The sequence below is a fragment of the Triplophysa dalaica genome, chromosome 12, assembly GCF_015846415.1.
Source record: "Triplophysa dalaica isolate WHDGS20190420 chromosome 12, ASM1584641v1, whole genome shotgun sequence".
Classification (NCBI taxonomy): Eukaryota; Metazoa; Chordata; class Actinopteri; order Cypriniformes; family Nemacheilidae; genus Triplophysa; species Triplophysa dalaica.
In genome coordinates, this window is record NC_079553.1 from 12,839,035 (window position 1) to 12,859,834 (window position 20,800).

Here is a 20,800-nt window from a genome sequence, read left to right on the forward strand (position 1 = left end):
GAAGTTTGTGATGCCGTTAAAAAACATGCTGACTGAACAAAAATGCTTTCCTGAGGGGGAATATGCCTCACAAGATTTACTTCTTTGGTTCTTCGAGAAGGTACAGAATGTTATTAAAGGTTGGTGTAATAAAGGTTATATGTAGTTGATTAATCATATAAAAATAGCCACCAAAATAGCAACTTTTTCAATATTCAGCAATATTTCTGTTGTATTGGAAATTATAATTCATCCAAAAACAACAGGTGATGTCATCTTTGTACTGAAGTAAGAGGCCTACAAGTACATTTGCCCTATAAATACATCACAGAAGAAATCTCTCTAATATCACAATTATTTCCCATAGCCATCAATAAAATTAAATTGAGAGCACATATATCTCAGATATTTCCCCTACAAAGACCTAGAAATTTCACAAATGTCTGTTTCAGAAAGATCTCAAGATTCAAAAGATCTCAAGAATGTAATAAACTGATCACCAAGTCTTCAATTAAAAGTCAATATAATTGAAGACTTCGATATGAACTGAAGCATTTCTCATCATATTTATCCAAATCCTGATTATATAAAATCTACAGTACTTTCATTGTGTAGAGCCATTATGTAATTTAATAATTGTTTAATTTGTTTCTGTTTATATTTCTTCAAATAAATTTTAGGACAAACATCTGGGTTGACACTCAAATGAAACCAAACTGAGAACTTCAAATCTTCTGAGCTATGAAAGGGAAACCTCAGAGCAATACAAATTTCCTCTAGGAAAGTTTTCATTACACAACAGTGACAACTCCAACTTCTAACCAACACTGTCAGTTTCTTTACACGTTCCAACACATGCCAGGAACAAAGACCACAGCAGTTCAGCCCGTTCAATTTCTTTCACAAACTGTCAGTGAGTTCTGAAGCTGTGAGACTTGGGGGTCATTAAGCTCTGGAACAGATCGCTCTCACCACAACACATTATCATCCCGTATGATTCACAACTCAATGTACACAAGAGCCAAATGAATGAACAGAAGGGATTTCCACTGGCTGAATAGTCATGTCCAGGCTGGGGTCTATAGCGTCCCGTCATTGCATCATTGCGGGGGGTATTAACACTCTATAGGAAACTTTGAATGACAGCAAACTGACACAAGGTATGGATTGTGTCAATGGAGTCCAGCTGCCATTGAAAGTAAACAAAGTCAGTGATCGATACGGACCTGTCGTCCATGTGACAGCATCCCTTAAAACTATAAAAGAAATAAAGGGTCCTAGAACAGTCAAATTACACTTAAATAGTTCACCCTAAAATAAAAACTGTCATCATTTAATCACCCTTTTGTCATTTCAAAGCTGTTTGACTTTCTTTCTTCCGCAGAACACAAAAAAAGATATATAAAAAATGTGTTAACTGGACCCCATTCACTTGCCGGACACAACATGACCACTCTGGCACCTATAGGCTACAACACATACTGTACTGTGTACACTATAGATCAGCTGTCTGCTGACAATTCTGACCTAAATGTCAGACTTGACAACAAAACCGAACATCACTAGACAATACAGTTAACTAGACAATACAGTTAAACTAGGAGTAACTAAAATAAATACCCAACTCCCCATTACAGTCTGTTAAAGAGATCACTATTGACTACCATGGTAGAAAGAATTATTGTATTATGTTGAACACAATTTATGAAAACAAATACCATTTAATTTTCAACGGTGCCGCAGAAATCTCTTTTGCTAACATTCTTCCAAATATCTTTTTCTGTATACAACCGTACAAAGACATTTATAAAGATATATGTACAAGTAATTTATGACAGAATTTTCCTTTTTGGGTGGAGTATCGCTTTAAGTTTCAAGAGTTTCAAAAGACAACTCTTAAAAAACTAGGAGCTGTATATATTTTTTCCTCGTTGTAATAATAAGGATGAATGATGTGTAGGCTATATCTCTGAACAGTTTCATAAACTGCTAAATTACTTGCATTTATCAAACAAGAGTTTGCGGTAATGTGACAGAAATTCCCTTATACAATTGCATTACAGATTTTATTACTTCCATCAGTATGCTACCACTAAACAATGAATTATCATTCTTTACATTAGTCTCAAAGTTTACAAAGTGATGTTATTAAACAGAAATATAGTTTAATTAAAGTGCAATTAATCTACTGTATCAATCTGGCATAATACGCGAAATTAACTTTTAATGTTCAATGTCAATAATATAAGGTAACGTTTACATCTAAGGAGTTAGTTTTCCCATTGTTTACTTGACTCATAAAGTGAATTGCGTCTCCTCTCCATCATCAAATGTTGCATTTCACTACAGTAAGAAGCAGAGAAGTTGATCTCACCCATCTGACAAACAAACACATACAATTCCCCCTTCCGCAAGTCTTCCTCCGGACCTCCGCCATTCACGAATCCCCCTCAAACCCCCTTAACTTTGCCATGCTCTTAAACAGCAGCTTCATGTGATGACCGTGAGCGCATTAACGGCGACTATGATCCGAGACTCACCGCTGTCTGGTGTGCGTCTGCCCGGTCAAGTAGAGCTCAATATACGAGACTGCCTTACGAGTACCGCTCCTGTTCCTAGATATCCAATATGCCCATGCACGCGTGCACGATCTGTCTATCTCTCAGCTGACTGACTCTCTCCATAACACTCCAAACAACTCCTCCTTTCTCATAGCCCCACCCCGCAACATTCATTATTGTCAAAAACCGTGTCTTTAGCCCCATCGCATCCGTACAGCAAATACACTTTAGGCTTTACAATTAAACGGTACAATAAACAGTTCCTTTTGGTTAAGTGACAGGATGAGAAAATTCATTTAAATTGACTAGATTACGATTTCACTGGTTTGTTATTAGTTGACCTTATTTTCAGACGGTGTCTGGGTCTGAAGTGCCGCCAACGAAGAAATATAAACCATTAGGAGAGGTTTGAAATAAGATCATAAATTACATCATAAATTTGTATAAACGTATTTTATTTAAGAAAAAACAATTGTATAATATTGTTAAATTAATTTGCATTTATATTTAGTGATTTAACAGAGGCTTTTATCTTATATATGGGGCAATATGTCATACAGGAGCAATAATAGAATAATGCAACTTGGTTTAAAGTTCTAGAGTTTCCTTCTATGTGTCTTTTGTTATTATCCCTTATGAAATGCTTTTACTACAGTTATCTTATTTTAACTGTGGTATTTGTAGTAAAACTACGCAGATTTACTATGGTTTCCCTCACAATAATGAAACACAGATCAACGATCTGCCCAAAATAAAACATGTTTGCTATACATTGACTTTAACTAAACCATTTTGTTTTCTGGATATTCCTCTTGTATTTTATGCAGATTATATATAAGATGTTCTGTCGTGTGTTCTTGCTCTAAAACACGCGTCACAACACTGATAAAGTTTCCAGTGTTTATCTGTTCTGCTCACCAGGATTCTTGAATAGTCAGAAGCCACACCTCTCATGTCTCACCAACCATCACTGTTTACTCACGCGCTTTATAAGGCCACCTTAACACATTTATGCTCCCAGTTCCCACACACGTGAACTTTATAAAAGAACGATTGATTTAAACGAAGAAAGAGTAAAATATCAAACGCATCACTTACCTTCCACATTCGCAGATGCCCGTCTTATTCACTGTGTGTGTGCACGCTGCTCGCTGTCACTATTCAGGAGACCCCGCCCTTGTTGCCATGACCCCGCCCACTGAAGGGCAACGCCACCCCGTCATCAGCCACTAGCGTCTCGAGCTTTGGCCAGACCCCCGCGCGACCCAATGCGTGCGTGAATAAACCGAGCGCGTGACATGGCTGTGAGCACACAAAGTACACAAACACACGTCTTGTACACTATTCACCTTTTAGTCGTTACACAATATGGTTTTAAAAATAACCCCGCGTGGTGTTTGTTTGTAAATAGGGTGATGACGTTTTTGAACGTGCACTTTGAAGACTGCACGAAATGACAAGAGCGCGTATTTCCTTCCAATTATTATGTTTTTCTCAATGTGAAATGAATGTGAATTTAAACATATTACGGTCTCACTATAGCTAAATACAATAACATTGTAGTGGTAAACAACCTGCTAAAACATGAGGCCAGTTGCATAAACATAGGCGGTAAATTAAGACTGTGTCTTAAACAGCTATTCTCACAGACTAGCAATTAGTAAGGATTTATAAATCTAACTTTTCATATTTCACTAAGAACAATCTACCTTTTTATTTTTTTATTTTAAGTCTAAGCCGTTTATGCAACCGTGCCCACTACCTTTACTATATTTTCCTAAGAGTTTTGGTGGGTTGATTTCCATTAAATATTTCAAATTCATGACTAGCACTGTTAAAACCGTAGGATGCTTGTTCTAGCAGCACGACTCAAGCTGCACGTCCATGAGAAATTGTTTAACCCAGCCGTGGGAAACACTGAGGTAAAAGGGTACTGCTCAGGTTTTCCCAAATTAGTATAAGAGCCCTATTTTTAACGACCTAAGCGCATGGTCTAAAGCGCACGGCGCAGTTGCACTCGGGCGTGTCTGAATCCACTATTGCTGGTTTAACGACGGTAAAACGGTCGGCGCGTCCTGGTCTAAACGGGTTATCCCGGTTCTCTTAAAGGAGACAGTCTTTTGCTGTTTTAGAGGGTTTGATTTTGTTTTGGGTGTGTTTAACAATGGATGTTCATGTTTCTAATAAAAAAACGCTTTATATTTCACATATTAGAAGTCTAATGTTCACCGCTGTCCCTCTTCTCACAAAACGACTGGAATTCTTCCGGCCTATATAAAGTCCCTCCTTCCTTCTGACTGGTAAAGCTGACCAGGTCTGTCGTGATGGTTCTCCGCTTAGAGCGTGTGTGAGCATTTTTCAACTCTGGGTGCCCGGTCGAACGCGGGCGCTGATCGTGGGAAAAAAACGTAAACTGGTGCCGTTTTTAAAAGCGCGGCGTAACCGTTAAAAACAATTGAAAAAGAAGCTGGGCGCAGGCATCGGAGGACCCACGGCTTAAAGAAGGCCTTGCCCCTTTTTTGGCGTATTCCTTTTGGCGGAGTTAACTAAAAGCACTTGGAATAGTGACATCATGTACCCAGGAAGTAGAGGGATGTAGTCCGATTCCAGCCATTTCTCTGTAGTCCTTGAAAAGCGAAATTTGTTAAAGACAATATCTTGCTTGTCACTGAATTTTGAGCTTGATCATTTTGCAGGTATTGTTTATGTTCTAACAGCAACATTACACACTAACTAAAGGTTGAAAATGTGAATGCGGGGAGCTTTAATGAGTTTATTTTGGGCGTAACGTTCAGTAGACCAATCAGAGTCTCATCTCTCATTCCCCTTAAGAGCAAGTGAGCTCGCGCCAGGGCGGATTCGCTATTTACACGGCGGAATTTGCAAGAGGAAAGATTAAGGTTAAAGTGCGCATGCAGACCATCTTCAGGACAACCCGTATTTATATCTCTATGTACACAATAATAATCTTTTTCATTGTTGTTGATTTATTTTTTATATTTGGCATGTTTGAGTGCTGCTGCGCTTCCCCCCAATTTACCATGGTTTTACTATAGTTAAATTGGAAAAAACATGGTTTTACTACTGTTAAAACCAAAAAAACATGGTTACTGTAGTAAAACCTTGGTTCATTTTCATAAAGCTTTTAAAAACAAAAGTCAACAGTTTGTGCTCACATGTATGTCGTGTAACACAGGCTATTAAAGGATCCACAGGACTAATGTTGATATCAAGTTATTTGGAGGTTGTTGAATTATTTTGTGAAAACCATTGTTTTACTACAGTAACCATGTTTTGTTTTAACTAGTAAAACGATGTTTTTTCAATTTTAACTATAGTAAAACCATGGCAAATTTTCATAAGTGTATTTAATTGTCATGCAAACGTATTGTTAAATGCAACAGCCCCTGTACTAAAGAAACACACATGCATTATGCTTTAGAGAAAGAGAATACCTTATTGTGGTAGTGACAGCACAAACGTCTTTTTATAAAAAGAAAGAAGCCGAAAAATGTAGATTGTCTCTTGCATCAGTCATTCATGCACATGACGGTATGTTGCCCTGCAGCATGTGTCTGTAACTCTATCCCCAACATGAGCCGCGCTTATCAAATCAAACAGCTAATAGCTCCAGCTACGTGATGCCTCACAGCGGTAATGAACACAACACAGATCTCTCTAGAACACATTGATGCCAATTTACTCTTGTATCAAGCGTTAGAAATCTGTTATAGTTTATAAAAAAAGTTTTGCAGAACAACGCCCTTTTTATTATGATCTAGTTTTGTTGTAGTGAGGAGTGGGGTAAGAGCCACCTTTTACCTGTGTGGTCCTCAAGATTAAAGAAAATGAGGCATTTAATCTAATTGCTAGATGTTTCCTATCAATCTAAATCATAAGAACACATCTGACATATGGTTTACTTATAAAAAAGTGCTCCTGTGGCGCAGTTTGTCCCATGATAGGGCCAAGTTGATCCGGGTCGGGGGTACATTGAACTGTATGTAGAGAATGCAATCTTGATTTATATATAATATACGATAATATTATAACTTTCTTGGTTTTCAACATAGGCCTACTTAAATATTAGGGCATCATCAAGTTACAGGATTCATTAAAACAATATCAAACAAATGTATTGTGTGCTATGCTTTCATCAGAAGATAATGTTAAGACAGTGATGTTCGGTTGTTTTGATTTATTCCATATCAATATCTTGCATGTAGGCAGACATATTAGTCTATATTACATGATGACATCATTTAGGTTGGTAAGCTCAGTTATTAAACCAAATATAAACATAAATATTGAAATTTGATTTGAATGGGTCAAAGCTAAAAGAAAACGTTAGCCTACTGGGAGATTCTAGTAATGTCCAGAAGTCACTCCTGTCAGACCTCACCCTCCCACTACCAAGATCTGTAATGTTTTTACACCCATCTTTCGTTTGAAAGAGCAAATACAAGACTAGAATTTGTGTATATATTAAAAGATGACTTGTTTTTAAATGTATCGAAATCAGAGCAGATCCACACTCCATTCATTTGTAACTGCTATGCTAAAACTTCTTCACAATGCATTGATATTCCACCTACTGTTGTTCAATTCAGCTTTGTTTTGAAATGTTGTTAAACATTCAATTGCCATCGTTCATGTCTCTGTAGATGAGCTTGTGACCTTTGGTCTAATTTCTTCAGAATTTGTTTTGCTTCACCAATGGCTGCCCTGTTCTGGAAGCAAGTTTCATAACACATATCAGAATGGCCACAAACGAGCCGGAATTCTGACCAACATAGGGATTGTGGAAGGGGAAGAATTTACTGCCACCCGCCGGAGAAGGGATTACCCCATCAGAGTGAAGAAAGGCCTGCCCAGAGACAGTCAGTAGGCTGTGCTACCATCCTCCCCAAAAGCCTCAGAGCACATGAGCTCGGCCAAAATATATAACAGCACATTATCACAGAAACACGTGATGTTTTATGAGACAAAATGTGGCACAGCAGTACATAGAAAAAGGGTGAACTTAAATGAGTAAAGATTTTGAAAAGGGACTTTTGTACTTGCCAAACTTAAAAATGTGGACGTATTGTACAGAGAGACAAATTAGTCTGTGTGAATCATGTGTCAGACATTACAAAATGCTTGTATAACACTTTAAAGTGTGATAAGCAATCAACATTGAAGTATGTTATATCATGATTTGTATTAATAACTTGTTGGTGTATATTATATCTTAATAAACAAAGCAAGAACAGAATTTCCAAAAACAATAATTCGAGTTCCAGGAAACCGTGACTAGGATGTTTACATCATTGAGATCATAGCGTTCCCTGATGCGGTCATTTTCTAATCTGTTCATTGCCAGTAATAAAGTCACTACCTTTGAGATGACCTCATAACCGCTGGTTTTTTAAAGATTGGATCATTGTGCATGAGCACAACCTGTAACCAAGACTTTGGGACCGCAGTAGACTAAACATGAATGATATTGTCCAATTTAAAGTACATACAACAAACACTAAACCAAGGCCCTATCACTGTAAAAATGAAGCGTAATAAGTCATGTTAACATGTTGATCCACTAGTAATTTAAACTTCAAAAATTTAAACTTCATATTAAAAGTTGAAGAAAATGCTATTTGATTTTTAATAGTTAAATATGATTAAAATCAAGTAACTTGTAAAGCCAATTTAACTAAAGCTGCCTTTATTTTTTTAAAGGAACACTATAGAAGTTTTGCTCAGCGGTCCCCCATGCGGTTGAGAATGCAATTGTCCGTTACCAGTGTTGTTAATAATGTTGCTGTATAAGCTTCCCAGTGAGCACCGCAATACACCTGAATTTGTTTAAAGAGTACATAACATGAGATCATGAAATTGACATTTCATGCTGTGTGTAATGTTGCCGTGTTTGAAAGTAAGCAGTCTGCCAAGTTGTAAATGTTGAATGGATAACAAAGTTATTGGCTTAGAAAAAAGGGAGACAACTCCGAATCACGCAAACGAGTCGTCCCTTGTCCTATTCGCGAACCGCCGCGGATGTACGTCACTACATATAGTCCCTGCCTACGTTTTGCTAGGACTGCCGGTGAAAACTTCACTCTTCCTCCCCAAACACTGTAGCTCGTGAGCCTCTTTCGTGGTAGACCAATCACAGCAGACTACACCATCTGACCAATCACATCAGACTAGGCTAGCGGAAATGAGGGGATTAGACAGATGAATTGAGGAACTACTCATTTGAGAGTCAGTCAAGAAGTAAGGTATTGAATAACTGCCTATTAGAACGAAACAATATTGTTTTTACACCTTCTATGTACATGAACGTGTTGTTGCACACTACATAAACTGAAGTAGGACCTTAAAAAGGTTATGTACTCTTTAAGTAAGCTGATGGAAGCGGCAAATGCAGAATCCAGTGGTGGCTGGTCAATAGGAGGCTCCTGGCCGCCGCCCACCACATTGTCCAGAGAAGCAGACAGTTAAACAAAAATTCAACATGTATTATAAATTGTAAAATAATTTAGGAATAAACAGATTAATTCACACTACATTCGCATGATAGTTGTATTCGCATTCATTAAAAGTATTATTAAAAATTGTATTTGGTTCATTTCTGTCTTGTCCGGGATACACAAACTTATGGCAGGCACGTGACCTGAGGCTCCTCTCTTATTGGCTCGTCTAAGGACGTCGCCAGGGTGTGTATAGCTTGTATCGCTTAACACACATAAATGAAGAGACACCTGATGGACAACTATTATTCTTTGCTGAACTAAAGTTAATCTTATTACTAAAGTTATTTGTGAATGGTCAACAAAAACAATAAACAGGGCAACTCTCTGTCTAAGGTTATTATTAACAATTCCAGAGTTTCCTGAACACTCCATACTCTACAATAATGAATTGATAAACTGTGGAAAATACTGTATTGTACCTTAATATTTACTATGGTACGGTTGAAAAACACTGTAGCATCCAGGAATTTTACTACAGTTTACTATAATAAATAATAAAAGATACTGCCTTTTTTTATTTGGACTGGCACGTTATTACTGTTAATAAACACCATTACATGCTTTGATAGTTAAACCTCTTTTTAGAGAAGCAGTGATGATACGTTTACATGTCAAATGTTTTTTGCGCCCTTTCAAAAAAATTGTCCACCAGCTGCCACTGGCAGAAATGTTGTTTGGAAAGTAAACCATATCGCACTCTTCCGAACACATAAGTTACAGAGTGTTGTAGCCTCTATGAGCAGCGGCAGTAGAATTTGTCCGGTTAAGTTGTTCTACAACTGAAATAATTTTAGAGAAATAATTTCAAGGTCGAAAAACTAAAAAAAGTGTTGCTTTAAGTTGCAGCACTGTAAAAAACAACCATAAAAAATGATAAATCCAGGCAGATGAAACCAGAAATAAAATGTGACCCATTATTTTACATCCAATTTGTAAATTTGCAGGCCCTTTCTGTTGTTTAACATTTTACCACATTGCAGAAATTTAAAGATACTGTAAGACAGGAAAACTCTGGAAATGTTTAGTTGAAGTAGAGTTGTTGGCTCTCATCAGGCGTCCAACAACTCTCGGAAAAGCAAAAGGATAACAGGATGAACCGCAAGACCTCAAATACACAATGAAGAATAGTAGCATTGCTACGAAACCATGTGTGACCCTGGATCACAAAACAAGTCTTAAGTAGCACAAGAACATTTTTAGTAAAAGACAAAAATACATTGTATGGGTCAAAATGCTTTTATGCCCAAAATCATAAGGATATTAAGTAAGATCAAGTTCCATGAAGATATTTTGTTTATTTCCTATGATATATATCTAAACTTTATTTTTGTGAGTGGATGGCCTACCACACTGCCCCGATTAACAACTTCAAACAGCATTTTCTCAATATTTTGTTCTTTTGCACTTTCAAATTCCAGAGATTCAAACAGTTGTATCTCAGCCAGATATGGTCCTATTCTAACAACTCATACATCAATTGAAATCTTATTTATTCCGTTTCAGATTATGTAAACATCTCAATTTCAAATGATTGACCCATAAGGTTTTGTTGTCCAGGGTCACATATTACCTTGTTAAAAGGAATTTCCACACCTTTTGACCAATAAACTTAAATAACTTTGCCAGACTGTCATGGCTTTCAAACTTGCATTTTCAAATAGCAGTTTCTTGTCATTTAATAATTTTCAGGTCATCATAGCTCAAGTTAGATTGACTATAGAAACCACAAACATTATGCATTATGGCAGGGCAGGTTGTTGGTGGAACGACCTGCCCATCCACACCAGAGGAGTTAAATCGTTATAGTCATTTTCAAAAAAACATCAGAAGACTCACTTCTTTCGTCAACATCTGACACAAAAACACTAGTACTGTCTGTTCTATCCGGTCGATTCTTCTTCAAAAAATGTTTTATTCTAACTTAGTATACAGTGTTGTAGTAACTTGTTCTCAGTTGTTATGCACATGTACATTTTGTTCTTTTGCTGTGGTGATTGCTTTTTCTGAGTCGCTTTGAATAAAATGTTCAGGGTTGGAAATCTTAAGTTTTAAAATGACCTGTTTAGGAGCCGTCTGAAATCTTGATGATGTAACAGCTCCTTGTCAAATCTTTTGGCAGGTAAAACTTATTTTAATGAGCCCCAAGTGAACATTGTCAAATTGTAAAGTCACTTATGCTATTATGCCTTTCTGTCAGTTTTGTAAATCATGTGGAAAACTCAACGGCCAAACATTTGCCAGATCCAGCAGAGACAGCTGGAGAACAAGAACGACGAGTCAAGACATAAACTCAAGTGCAGTATAATCTTGCGTGACTAGCCAGTTTTTCCTGACTGGAGCTGAACCTTTAAATTAGGTTTGTAATGAAACCCTGTGGGTAACCCTGTACCTATAGATTTATTCATTTGGCAAACGCTTTTATTCTGTACATAAGAGCATAAACGCTTTAAAACAAGAAGACTGATTGAAATCATGTTTAACATTATGCTGAAACTTTCAGTTGCAGATCAATCTGACATTTCGTGCATTTCTTGAAGGTGCCTTAGTACATTTTGTCAAGTTTATAAGCTCAGTATAAAATAGAAGCGATTGCTATACAGTCTAGACTAAACAATGACACAGAGGGCATAGTTTCTAGACGCAATATAAAAACTGTGTATGAAATTATATATAGTCCTGGATGAAAGCATTTAATTTGGAGTGCACAAATTTCTCCTTCCGGAGAATAACTCTGCTAGAAAGAACTGTAAAGTTATTTAAACTAAAAATAGTTTATTGATTTACAAGTTTAAATCAATTAGAGCTGAAATCAAAAAGCAAACAAATATACATTTTAACATTACAAAGGCATTATTAAAAAAAGATCACTTTACACTAATGCTATAGTGTCACATTTTAAACATTATATTAGTTTTAAGTATATTTTTACAAAATATACAACTTTCAGCCTTTGTACACACAAGTCATTGATTCGAGAAACATATAGTGTACATACCATACAGGTATGTCATGTTGTCTAAAGTACTCCATAACCTCAACAAAAGATTTATAACTTATGTAAATATACTGTATATTAAACAATTTACTCTAGTGTATGATTCCCAATGGCATAAGTAAAGCTGAAGCACCATGACAGCTTAAGATCACAGTTCAGCAGCTTTCAAAAGGCATTGACTAAATGTAAATGTAATGTCTAATCGTGTCATATACGTAGTATCTTTACCGCTGTTTCCAAAATAACTTTATTTTAAAGTGTCCAAATGTATGGCATATGTATTTACAAAGCCTTAAACACAATTTACATCTTCAAGATCGATGTGTAGTCTACAGACATTTTTTCTAATCAAATAGCTTATGATCTAACGATCATTCTGAATATATATAAATATCTTTGAAAAAAAAGAAAATCAAATCTGTCAGTTTCAACAAATTTACCACCTACTATTGATACAAGCATATTACCGATGATCATTGTGACTGGCAGGTGGTACTGTATAAACTGCAGCTCACCACCTCATACTGTGACACAGCAGAATATACCAGCATAATTTATTTAGGTTAATACTGATAAAGATATAGAAGGCAGTCCTACCTGTATGAAAAAGCAAAGTCAAACGCCTTTTAGCGTTAGCATAGAAATGCAACATTAAACTCAGAACGTCAGTAGCAGAACATAAAGTGCTTGATACTAAGCAAACAATTATTGGCACACATGTGAAGCAGCATATCACTATAAATAAAAAGGCTACGTTAGCATAATCTGCAACAGCATTAGCATAAATTCTACAAAACCAGATTTGTCTCTGGCTTCCAGAAAACCCAAACTCTGATCCGGTGAAAGTTTCTAGTGTCCGTGAGAAAGTGTAGACGTTGCCTGAATGGTGCCAAGCCTTCCATTCACTTGCCTCCTCGTCTGTGTTACAGGGACCTGTGAAATGACACATCTACATTTGCAATGTTCTTATGCATTTCAATCACTTCTGCATTTAAGATCTACGTATATAAGAATATGATCAGCCCTGTTTTACCTTCCTCAGACGTTGGGCTGCGGAGCCGGAGCGGATGGCCTCCAGAAGAGCATCTCGAGCCACCTCTGGGTTCCCCCCGGCAGGCAACACTAGGGGTGGCTTGTTTGGAGCTGGAGGTGGGGGAGGACAAAAAGCTGGAGGTGGGGGTGCCATGAAAGCTGGAGGAAAGGTGGGAGGAGGTGAGAAACTATCTGTCTGGATATTTCTGTTGTCCTCAGTCTTCCTGAGCTGCTCCAGCTCTTCAGTTGCTCCTGATTTGGTCTAAAAGAAGCAACAATGAAGTTGTAGTTATGACTGACGAACAAGCAAATCAAAGCTACATGCAACAAATCAGCTCGACTTTGAGCAATAAACAAAAGAAAAATTACAAATGTACTTGGAAAAAAGGACTCCTGTTAGATTAATGTCCAAATAATCCCTTCCTCTTGAAACAACTAGCACGTAGCAAATGTTAATTTATTGCTTTGTAACTACTCTCTGATAAAATAAAGAATGAGCCCTTCAATATGTCCAACCCAAACTTCTTGTTTCAACAGAAAATAGGTCAACAATGGGTAGAAAACTGTGCTCGTCACGTGATTTCACGGAACCCATCAAGGCTTTCAGTGCTGAAACCCAAAAGCAATGTGGATAAATTATCTGGCAATCCTATGCCACAATGCGCATATTTGTCACCCAACTACCAGATTTAAATTTTACATATTGTTGAGTAATTGCTGTCTTTGGATTTGTATGCAGCCATTTATTAAAACATTTTTTAAAAAGTAGAGGTATACATTTTTCAGGTTTATCAAACAATGAATGGCTAACGTATAAATGATACAGCATACTGAATAAAAAGAAAGGAAGTTACACAAAGAAACTGTTAACGTACAATACACAGTTGGATACTGTATTTAAACAGGAACTACTCGTAATCCATGTTATACAACACATAACAGTGCAAATGTCTTACATTTTTTGTTTTAAAATATACTTTTGATAAAAAAAGTTGACTTGTATTTTTCATAGAATTGTTAAGAAACATGGTAAAAAATTTCCTCCGAGATCAACGTGTCAATTCTGCTGTACAGTAGAAATGACTGAGTTTAGCATACAATGTCACTCCAATTACTGTCCAACCTACGTTGTGTCCGTCCTGTTTACCCTCTGCCCACCCGGTTTTTTTTGAAAGAAAAAAAATCAACGTATATTTTACATGTTTTTCTAGTTACTTGCAAGAAAATAATTGGCAAGATGAGGTCACTCATTTTTTATACTAAATGAAATGAATTCAAATTACAATGTGGCATAAACATAACATGGCTTTTTTAGATAATACTTGGTTAGTAATACGACATTGAAATATTGCCCTTAGAAAATATAAATAGTACATAACTTTTAATTCTAAACGCTTTCAAAAAAGAGATGGGAATGTCCTGTAACAGGGATGACATTTCACCTGTCAAATGAAAAAAAATATATATATCCTGAGCTGGACCAGAATTTCTTATTTAATAAGCCCTCCTTCAACTACAATGATAGAAAGTTTAGCATTTTTTATGTAAAGTTACTGCTCTGAAATGCATCGAATACAAGAATGACCCATGCGACAAATAAATATCTTGAAATATCAATCTTGTTATTCAATGTACCTTCTTCAGTCTGGATGAGTTGGTTGGAGCTCTGATTGCTGACAGAAGTGCTGAACGCTCGTTCTCTGCATCAACATACGGCGGCTTCTTACCAGTGCGGTTACTAGAATAATCAGATACCTGGACACACCAAAAAATCATTTTTATTCCTCAATCATTTTACATTTCCTGGAACAATGAAAGACATTCTGTGATTTACAGTTTACCTTTTTAAGGCGTTCAATCCCCTCTCCAGACTGAATGGCCTCCATTAGTGAGCTATGGAGAGAAGCTTCCTTCTGGACAGGCTTAAAAACAACAGGCTTGATCTTCTTCAAGGGTCCGAACATGTTAGTTTGGTTGGGTTCTGACTGAAGCTCAGTCTTTTGCAGTTCTGGCTTCTTTCTAAGAGGTTGACTTGTGAAGTGTGTTGGCATCTGTATGTGAGAGGTGGTGTCTGGGATTGATGTGGCTTTTTTAGAGAAGGATTCAATGGGTTTAATGTGAGAAGACGTTTGTGTGATGACCTGGACTTTATTTACGGAATCTAATGATTTGGGTTTATCTGCCCCAATTAGAGTTTCTTCAACACTTCTGAAATTTTCAGAATTCGACACCTTTTCTACATTTCTGGGGTATGACTGTGAGCGTTTGGGTCCTGCAAAAGAAGGCACTGAACCTTCTGTGGGTTTTAAAGTGGTGGCAGGTTTTTGCAAAGCCAATGAAGGTGCATTTTTAGGTTTATTCTCATTATTGAGCCGCTGACTGAAAGGTTTTTGAACTCTGACAACAGACTCTGTTGGCTCCTGGAGGGTGGTTATTTTAGTAGTGTAAATGCTGCTGTTTTTAGCAATGGCAGAAGCTACATATTGGCTTGATGTTCTTTTGGAGGGTTTCAGAAAGGAGAGATCTCGTCCTTCACCAGTGAAAGAAGATTTCTGCGCAGGATCTGGGAATGAAGGATTGCTTACTACTACAGAAATGGGGTTCCTTTCCAAAATAATCACCTCTTTGGGTCTTTCTTCTAAAATTGATTTCTCTGCAATTTTAAAGACTCCAGATGCATCTTCATTCTTCACTGTGCTACCTTGGTTGGCCATAGTTGATTGGTCTTCCCTCTCTGCTGAGCTCCAGAAGGCTTTCGCTTGTCCTAGTGAGGATTCTCCTGCACTCGTGACCTCTTCATTCGTGGCATATTTCTCTGTGACAGTGTTTATCTGTCTCCTTGTAACCATGTTTCCCTGTTCGTCAATCTTAATGGCACCCACGACTAGAGAGCCAGCAGGCTTTTGTGTCTGAGACACAGCTGGTTTGGGAGGGATGACTACGAAGGTCTTCATTCCAAATCTGGAGACTGAGCTCTGGGTGATCTTACCTTGAATTGCTGGGGCTTTGATAGCAGGCGTCCTTTCTTTTTTTACAGTCTCTGTGTTAAGCCTCTGGACGGCAGGTTCAGAGTTCAGCCTGTAGTCAGGAACCTTCTGACCGCTTTGAACAGCAGGACGCACCATCTGACTTTGAGACTTCTGTGATACAATGTTATTCTGTCCATTTGGTATTTCAGTCTCACCTTTACCCTTAGTGTCAAATTTTTGTTCTTTATTGTCTCTGAGCTTATTCTTTTGTGAATGTTTCTGGGCGACTAAAGGTAGACTTGTGTTTTTCTTAATGTCTATAGGTTTACGCTCTTTCAGCTGCTTCTGTTCATCTGGAGATGGACTCACGTTTTTCTTCATGTCTGGAAGCGTAGGCTCTTGCAACTGCTTCTGAATGCCTGAGGACGGTCTCACATTCTTCACCGTCAGGCAGGCATTGTTGTTTTTGTTTTGGATAGCCTCATATAGTGTACAGGATTGTTTGGTGATGTTCGGAGAGGTGCACAATGTTGGCAACTCATGCTCCTTGATGTTGGATCTGTTGTCAACAGGAACTTCATCGATAGTTGTAACTGGAATGTCCACGTCAACAATAGACACAGGGATTTCCTCATCCACAAACACAGATGCTCTATCTGAATGATTCATGTCTAATAAAGAAGAAAAATGGAAAAAACATGTTATTCACAGGGTTTCTGCGTATATGTTCTCTGTCATTGACTTATCCATAAATCACTTACCTGCTAGATTTGCATCTAAATCGGCCAGGGTCAGATGTATCTGAGCTGTGATCTCTGGGTCCTCTTCATAACTATTCTGTCGCTGGATTGGCTGATGTTCTCGCTGAATATTCCCACTACTTGCATCAGAAATAAGTAAAAACATCTTATCTGGTAGTGTATTTATAAAAGAAAAAAACAAACAAAATGGCCAACCCTTATAAGTGGCAATAATATCCTGATACAATATTCATTTTTTCTTATTTCTTCAGTCACTCTTTGTATCATGTGTAAAGAGTTTGAGTCTTGGCCAAATTTAACTTTTTTGGCCACTTTGACAATGGATATAAATAGAATTAGCCGTTTCCCGGCATACATGCGCTTAACACTCACTGCATACAAGAGTATCTTCTAAAGTTACCAGCCGGCTGCCGAGGGTTAATTTTGGAACGCTGTTTTGAGTACTTACGTTCTGTACTAAACTGACACATACAATTATGTCTACAAAAGGGTCTACAATATTAGATTAGAGAAATAACTTTTTGTCCTGGACCCACATAGGTTCAGAAGCCTATCTATACACAAACATGATTCTGGCGGTCACTACTGACACTGGAGCAGTGTGGAAGCAGAAACTTGAGCTACAGGGAGGAGCTGAATATGTGAGCAAAGACAAAACCAGCCAAATCTAGACACCAGGGGCCGGATTAATGAAACTGTTCTTTAGACAAAATATAAGATTGTTCTTACAATAAATTATAGAAAGTTTGTAGGAATGTTCCTATGTGCAATTCTAAAGTTATTTAAAGTTATACAATATTTTCTTTCCATTTCAAGTTGCATTGTCCCAGAATAAATGTACAATGCACACCGTTTTTAATAATGAAAGCTGAAGTAAGGGAGCTAGACATCATTATTATATCAATATAAAAATTTCACAATGGCAAGTAGACATCAAAATGGTGACTCTGGCTCAATACAATACATGTCATATTTAAAACAACCAAATACATGTATTAAACAATCTACCTTTTGAGATTAAAGACGACCCTGAGGGAATTTTTATTTTAAAGTGATAGTTCACCCAAAAATGAAAATTCTGTCATCATTCATTCAGCCTCATGTCGTTTCATACCTGTATAAATCACTTTGTTCTGAAGTACACAGAAAGATATTTGGAAGAATGTTGACATCATTGACTGCCATTGTAGGAAATTAAATGGTTGTCAAAGGTGCCCCAGAACTGTTTTTTTTTTCTTCAAAATATCTCACTTTGTGTTCAACAGACTTAAAAAAGATACAATATTTTTTTCTACTGTGGTAGTGGATGATGTCAAAGAACTGAAAATGGCTAATATTCTTATAAATATCTTTCTTCGTGTTTAACAGAACAAAGAAATGTATATAGGTTTGAAACAAACAGAGGGTGAGTAAATGATGAAAGAATTTAATTTTTTTGTGAACTAGTCCTTTAAGATAATATTTACGAAAGCTTTTGTTTTTGAGAATTTGGATTCTTCTTCATTTTTTCCCAAGATCAATTTGGTCTACATATATACTGTAACATTCCTGACTTTCCTTAAATTTAAATTTGAGAAAAAAATATGAGAGTTAAAAAATTTCTTAAGAATATTTTGTGAATCCGGCCCCAAAATCCTCAGCTCCATGAAGCAAAGTTAAAAAATTCTACCTTGACTTTACAGTCAGCCCTGTAGGAACATCGGCATGATCTAAATGCATAGATGCCTAAAATGAATATGCAAATAATCTTATGGTTGTAAACATAATGAAGACAGAATGAAAGAGATAAATCATCTGCTCTGTCTCCACTCTTCCTGGAAGAGGTTTAGCTTCCTGTCCAGCAGACAAATAAAAGCGCAATAAAGCGATGGATGTTTTTCTGTTTAGGTGCAGTCAATAAAAAAATTATGAATGTTTGTTGTTGAAAAGTCATATGCTGAAAACTAAAGTAAAAATGTTCCCAACATCAAAAACAGATTATTTGAAGAGTCACCGTTTTTCTGTGTTGTGAAGGTCTGTAGTGAAAGTGGCTGTGTACCTGTGTCTGGAGCCCCAGGTAGCACAGCCCTCATCGCTGTCACTGGAAGAGTCTTTGGACTGCTTTACAGCCACAGCTGGGCCACCATTCAGAGACATGATGTTCACGGATGATGCTGATTGGATCATTTCACAGTGAGAAACCGGACCTGGCTCCTCTGCCATGCCCTCTGACGCTGCATAGCCCTGGTCGGCAAAGCTCTCACTGCTGCCCACAGAAACCGTTTCGACCTTCTCATGAGCTGAACGTAGCCATGCTGGAAGAGAAAGTAAAATGATATTGTTATTGATGTCCTGATGCTACTTTGGATGTCCCATGCTACAAAGAGAATTAGTACAAAAAGCTTGCCACAGTCTCTGTTAATACATGCACAATAAAACATTATGGATGGTGGATGACTCGCTACATATCGTATTTAGCATCTCACATTCCTCTCTGAAATGTGAATAGTTCTAATAATAAACTTTTTAAAGTGTAAACAGATCTGTGTTCCACATTCTTGCCAAAGGTAAGATATATGTAAATAAAATCAGGTGGAATGTGGGTCATGGATAATAGCCAAACAAACTAAACATAGCTGACTTTGCTCTTAAAAAACATTTGTGGAAAGCAGCCTCCTGATCTATTAACGCTTTTTAATCCACTGATCTTCTTACCTACTTGCATTCCACAATGCAGTAATTACAGAGTTTGCATTTAAAATGACTAAATTAAAAAAGCTTTTCAACAGCTACTTTAAAAGAGAGACCGAGATGTTTTGCTGGAGGAACCTTTGGTTGAACTTGGTGTGTAAATTAATGTGTGTGTGTTCAGGTTTGGGCAGTTAAGCGGAGGAGAGGCCAGTTCCTGGATTCATTGTGACTCACAAACTGTTTCCCAGCCGTTTCCCAGCAGAGCTCATATAAACGCCAGCTGCAACCACAGCAAGAGTTGATGTGCTTGTGCATGCACACACACAAACATAAACACACAGAAGCACTATCGATTAGCAGCGCATGACATCTCACGACATGAGTGAAACAGTGTCACATAACACAACATCAGAAATATTAATGAAATCAAACTGTGAGACAAACTTCTACATCTAAGATAAGGACTTTAGATTGCAGGTAGGATGCACAATAAATTATCGGCCATATCAGTATCGGACGGTAAATGGACATTTCTAAATGTTAAATGTGTAAGAGTTTGAGTCATTGGCCAAAATTATACACTTTGACAATGGAAATAAACCGAATTAGACAATTTAGGCCGGTATATTATAGCTGATAAACTATTAATAATTTCCTCTGGATTGAAACACTTCAGCTGCACACTGGTCACAGTTAAAATCCAGTAGACTACTGTCTTTCTGTTATGACCATTCACTTACTCCTAATAGCAAAACATTGTTGATGTAGAATGTAGATATTTATAAGTCTAAATTATAGGAACAAAAGCATATTTCTTGAGACCTGTTAGACTTGTGGCTATTGAGAACAGCTTTCGGCTAATATATCGGCTATTGGCTTCAAATATTCAAGAATGATTGGTTATCGTTATCAGCGTTTTTTAAACATTTTTTACCAATTTTTTATGGCTCACAGTAAATGTTCTGTAAAGAATATATGGACAAACAATATGTCAAATGAAAGAACAGAGTCTCAGCTTTAAAACAAAAGAAACCGTATTCTTCTATCTTCATTTGTTCGTTTTATATCACTCCGTAGATGTGGGTAGGTTTCTTCAAAAGTGCATCATTTTGATTAAACAGTTGAGATAATTAACCTTTTTTGTCAAAGATTCCACCCGGATTCCACTAAAAACCGCTAAACCATATATACGTTCTAGGTTCTGGGATTCTGTACTCTTTCCCAAAGGTTTGTAATAGCACCACCTGCTGTACAAAAGTACAAACACTAATTGCCGTAAGCACTCGTCTTTGGCGGGGAGACGTTTTTTTTTAAA

General features: G+C 37.1%; 2 protein-coding genes across 10 annotated transcripts in view; both read right to left on the reverse strand.

Annotated features, from left to right (window-relative positions):
• grb10b (growth factor receptor-bound protein 10b) overlaps positions 1–3,705 on the reverse strand; it is a 73,072-nt gene extending 69,367 nt beyond the window's left edge. For 5 of the 9 annotated variants that reach the window (XM_056762051.1, XM_056762047.1, XM_056762048.1 and 2 more), the window contains exon 1: positions 3,639–3,704. The gene's annotated coding sequence lies outside the window, so the exon portion shown is untranslated. Of the gene's footprint in view, positions 1–2,519; positions 2,625–3,638 lie in introns of those variants that run through there. The other 4 variants (XM_056762049.1, XM_056762044.1, XM_056762046.1 and 1 more) reach the window with 3 other exon arrangements.
• An 8,105-nt stretch (positions 3,706–11,810) lies between these two features.
• Positions 11,811–20,800, reverse strand: part of cobl (cordon-bleu WH2 repeat protein) — a 78,573-nt gene continuing 69,583 nt past the window's right edge. Inside the window, 6 exon segments of the mRNA XM_056762079.1 lie at positions 11,811–12,986; positions 13,087–13,347; positions 14,721–14,840; positions 14,927–16,725; positions 16,816–16,931; positions 18,854–19,109. Of these exon segments, the coding sequence (XP_056618057.1) occupies positions 12,903–12,986; positions 13,087–13,347; positions 14,721–14,840; positions 14,927–16,725; positions 16,816–16,931; positions 18,854–19,109 (2,636 nt within the window). The 3' untranslated portion in view covers positions 11,811–12,902.